Source organism: Coenobita brevimanus, chromosome 46 (assembly GCF_032717465.1).
Source record: "Coenobita brevimanus isolate Jiangsu-jjx chromosome 46, ASM3271746v2, whole genome shotgun sequence".
Taxonomy (NCBI): domain Eukaryota; kingdom Metazoa; phylum Arthropoda; class Malacostraca; order Decapoda; family Coenobitidae; genus Coenobita; species Coenobita brevimanus.
In genome coordinates, this window is record NC_136999.1 from 13127550 (window position 1) to 13131021 (window position 3472).

Genomic DNA, 3472 nt, shown 5'->3' on the forward strand with positions numbered 1-3472 from the left:
AGGAGGCAGGGTGGACCTCTCTTTCGTGTCCTCTAGCCTAATTACGCTTACCACCTGGGAACTGCACCCCACCCTCACATCGGACCACCACGCCACTGTCACAACCATTGCTGTGGCCCCACTCCCCAGACCATCTGGGCCCCCACCAAGGTGGAACACCAAGAGAGCAGACTGGCCAAACTTCACTGCCACACTGGAGAAAACGGCAGCCTTCAGCCCCCAGTCAACCTGGAAGAACATGCCACCCTCCTCACAGGTGCCTTCCGTACAGCAGCAGGTTCCTCTATCCCCAAAACTGCCCCACCAAAAGCCTTCCTCAAGGACCTCTGGTTCTATTGTGACAGAGTGCAGGAACTTAACAGGCATCTTAACAGGGCCAAGAAGATTCATCGAGCCAACCCGATAGCTGACAGCCTAAGCCCACCTTCAAGCTGTCATCAGGCACTCCATAGCCAAAAAAGCTGACATCGAGGAGCAAAAGTGGTTGGAATGGTGTCGGTCCATAGGAGCTCATACAAGGCTGGGGAGCATCTGAAAGAAGCTGAGGACCATCTCTAGCCCCCTCCCAGCTTGTCCCCCCTCTCACCCTGATCCACAGGGAGAGGCTGAAAGGTTGGCAGCTACATTTGCTCAGTGGACCTCACCCACTCAGCTTCCTGAGGACACTAGACGTCAGCAGGAAGCCCTACACCAAGCCAGATCAGAACTGATACATACCTGCAAGACCACCCCAGCGGACTGTGATCGGTTGTTTACCACGCACGAGCTTGATCACGCACTCAAAACCAGCACTGACACTGTCCCAGGCCCAGATGGTATCACGTATTCCATGCTTATGCATGCTGGAGCCACAGCACGGTCTGCCTTCCTAGATTTACTTAACCATTCATGGTCCTTGGGCAAATTCCCTGAGCAGTAGAAGACTGCCACCATTCACTCTATCCCGGAACCACCTGACCCCACAGCCTTCAGGCCCATCTCCCTCCTCAGCTGCCTATGCAAGACTGCTGAGAGGATGGTGCTTCGGCGGCTCGACTGGCTCCTGCCAGCCCTCCACAGTCACATCTTTGCCTACACCAGAGTTAAGGGGACACCCGAGTGCCTGAGGTCATTCCTCTCTGAGCTGCGTGGCGGCAGAGGCCTTGCTGTCATTATCGACCTGGAGAAGGCCTTCGAGCTGGCATGCCCAGAAGTCATCCTGGCAACCCTGGCATGCAGGGGGGTCAAGGGTCGCCTCCTAAGCTGGCTGGACAATTTTCTCCGGGGTTGGAGAGCAGCAGTACGCTTCCAGGGGCACACATCCTCAGAACTCCAGCACACGAATGGCACCCCACAGGGCAGCATTCTCAGCCCCATGCTCTTTAATATCTTAATGGACTGCCTTCTGCAAGTGGACTTAGGCCCCGGAGCTCACCTCCTCTGTTATGCAGATGACATAACTTTGGTCATCCATGGGGGCCCCTACCATGCTAAAGCCCAGAGGGCCCTGACGAGACTCCACCGAAAATGTACAGAGCTGGGGCTTAAAATCAACCCCCATATGACCAAGGCCCTCCCTTTCCTCATAAACCCTCCTAGAGACCAGCTCCACCTTGGCATTTCAGTAATATGTCACCACGCACAAGTACCTCGGAATCATCTTCGACTTCAAACTTTCATTTCAATCAGAATTTAACCACCTCTGAGAACGAACGAAGCTCCACCTTAATACACTGAGGTCCTTGGCAGGAAAGGGAAGGGGAGCCACTTACAAAGTCCTCTGCCTCTTTTATATACAGACCATAAGAGCCACAGTTGACTATGTGGCCCCAGCACTGCCTGCTGTCGACTCCCCACTACTTGACAAACTGGAGGTCATCCAAAACCATGCTATGCGGATTATGACTGGAGACCTCATGTGGACACGACTTTGCAACCTCCGCATGGAGTGTAACCTGGAGTCACTACACCTCCACAGAGGAGCCAGAGTGGCTGGTCTTGCAGCCAAGTTAGCCCACAATGCCTCTCCCCTCCCACTCCTGCCCCGACTCATAGCAGCAGTTAATCTCCACTCTGACCTACTGTCACACAGCTGGGTTCACAGCACCGTGTGTGCTGTTCATGAGTACAACCTGGCTGATTACATCGTGCAGGTCTCTACTGCACCCGGAGTCACCTACCTGGCTCAGCCTCCTTGGAGCCCCTCTCTGCTCAATCTCATCATCCTCCACTCACCACCCAAGAACCAAACCCCCACCCAACTGATGTGTCAAGAGGGCCTCTGATGAATCGCCACCCTCGTAGTCCCTGAATCGGCCACGTACTACACTGACAGCTCGGTTACATCTTCAAAAGCAGGAGCAGCCATTGTGTGTGGGGATCGTTCCCATGGCTTGCTCATCACGGATAGGGCCTCCACCCTTCAAGCTGAGCTGGCGGCCATCTCTGCTGCCCTCTCTGATGTCCTAGAGCACGCCCCCACATCCCCCACCATCATACACACAGACTCAACTTCAGCCATTCACACGCTTGCCGACACACTCACAATGACAACACTAAACTTATATACAACATTTTCAACACCGCCAATGCAATCCGCAATTGCAGGGGGATCGATCACTGTCAGTTGGATCCCAAGTCATGTCAGCATCGTCGGGAATGAAAAAGCTGACCACACAGCAAAGACCGCCCTAGATAGACTCAATATTGACCTCGAAATCCAAACCAGCTTCAGCCAAGTCAAGCACTCCATCAAACAAAAGGCAGCCAATTTAAGTAAAGCAGATCACCGTCATCATGTACAACTGGGCTCCCCCTCTGCCAGATGGTATGCTGTGGCCACACAATATAAGCCCCTACTGGTTAACACCAGGTACAACACAAAAACACTTAATCGGTTGCACCACCTTTGTCTTGGTTATAAGTGTTTCTCTGACACTGCAGATGAGGATGCAGACCCGGACTCTGAGTGCCAGCACTGCCAGACAATCACCCCCTTCCCCCTCCTGCATTACCTCCTCAGATGTGCGGCCACCTCCTGGATCAGGAAAAGGTACCCCCTTCCCAATGCTGATATACCCGGAACCCGTGCAGCTGCCAGACCGACAATTACCCTCCAATATGCTGCAGCCTATGTTGTAGCCACAACCTCCCTCCCTGTTCTAACTCAAGTTGTGCTTTCTGTTCCCCCTCCCACCTAGGGTGTATACCCATGGGTGTGCATGTGTTGTTATATATATATATATATATATATATATATATATATATATATATATATATATATATATATATATATATATATATATATATATATATGTGTGTCTGCGTGTATATATGTGTATGTACATATGGATATCTGTACATGTGTATATATATATATAAATGTGTGTGTGTGTGTGTGTGTGTGTGTGTGTGTGTGTGTGTGTGTGTGTGTGTGTGTGTGTGTGTGTGTGTGTGTTTGTGTGTGTGTGTGTGTGTGTGTATCTATCTGCCT

At 51.7% G+C, this 3472-nt stretch overlaps 1 protein-coding gene across 1 annotated transcript; it reads left to right on the forward strand.

Moving 5' to 3' along the window:
• Positions 1 to 1015: 1015 nt before the first annotated feature.
• On the forward strand, positions 1016 to 3179 carry LOC145398649 (uncharacterized). The gene is made up of 3 exons (XM_080271456.1): positions 1016 to 1603; positions 1779 to 2178; positions 2284 to 3179. The coding sequence occupies exons 1-3, from the start codon at positions 1016 to 1018 to the stop codon at positions 3177 to 3179; spliced, it is 1884 nt and encodes a 627-aa protein (XP_080127582.1).
• Positions 3180 to 3472: the final 293 nt, after the last annotated feature.

Excerpts from the sequence above, each read along its gene's own strand:
- LOC145398649 (XM_080271456.1), top strand. The coding sequence starts at position 1,016 with ATGGTGCTTCGGCGGCTCGACTGGCTCCTGCCAGCCCTCCACAGTCAC. Across the intron at positions 1,604-1,778 it reads AGCTCCACCTTGGCATTTCA|ACCATAAGAGCCACAGTTGA; the intron begins GTAATATGTCAC and ends TTTTATATACAG. Across the intron at positions 2,179-2,283 it reads CCTGGCTCAGCCTCCTTGGA|TCCCTGAATCGGCCACGTAC; the intron begins GCCCCTCTCTGC and ends CCACCCTCGTAG.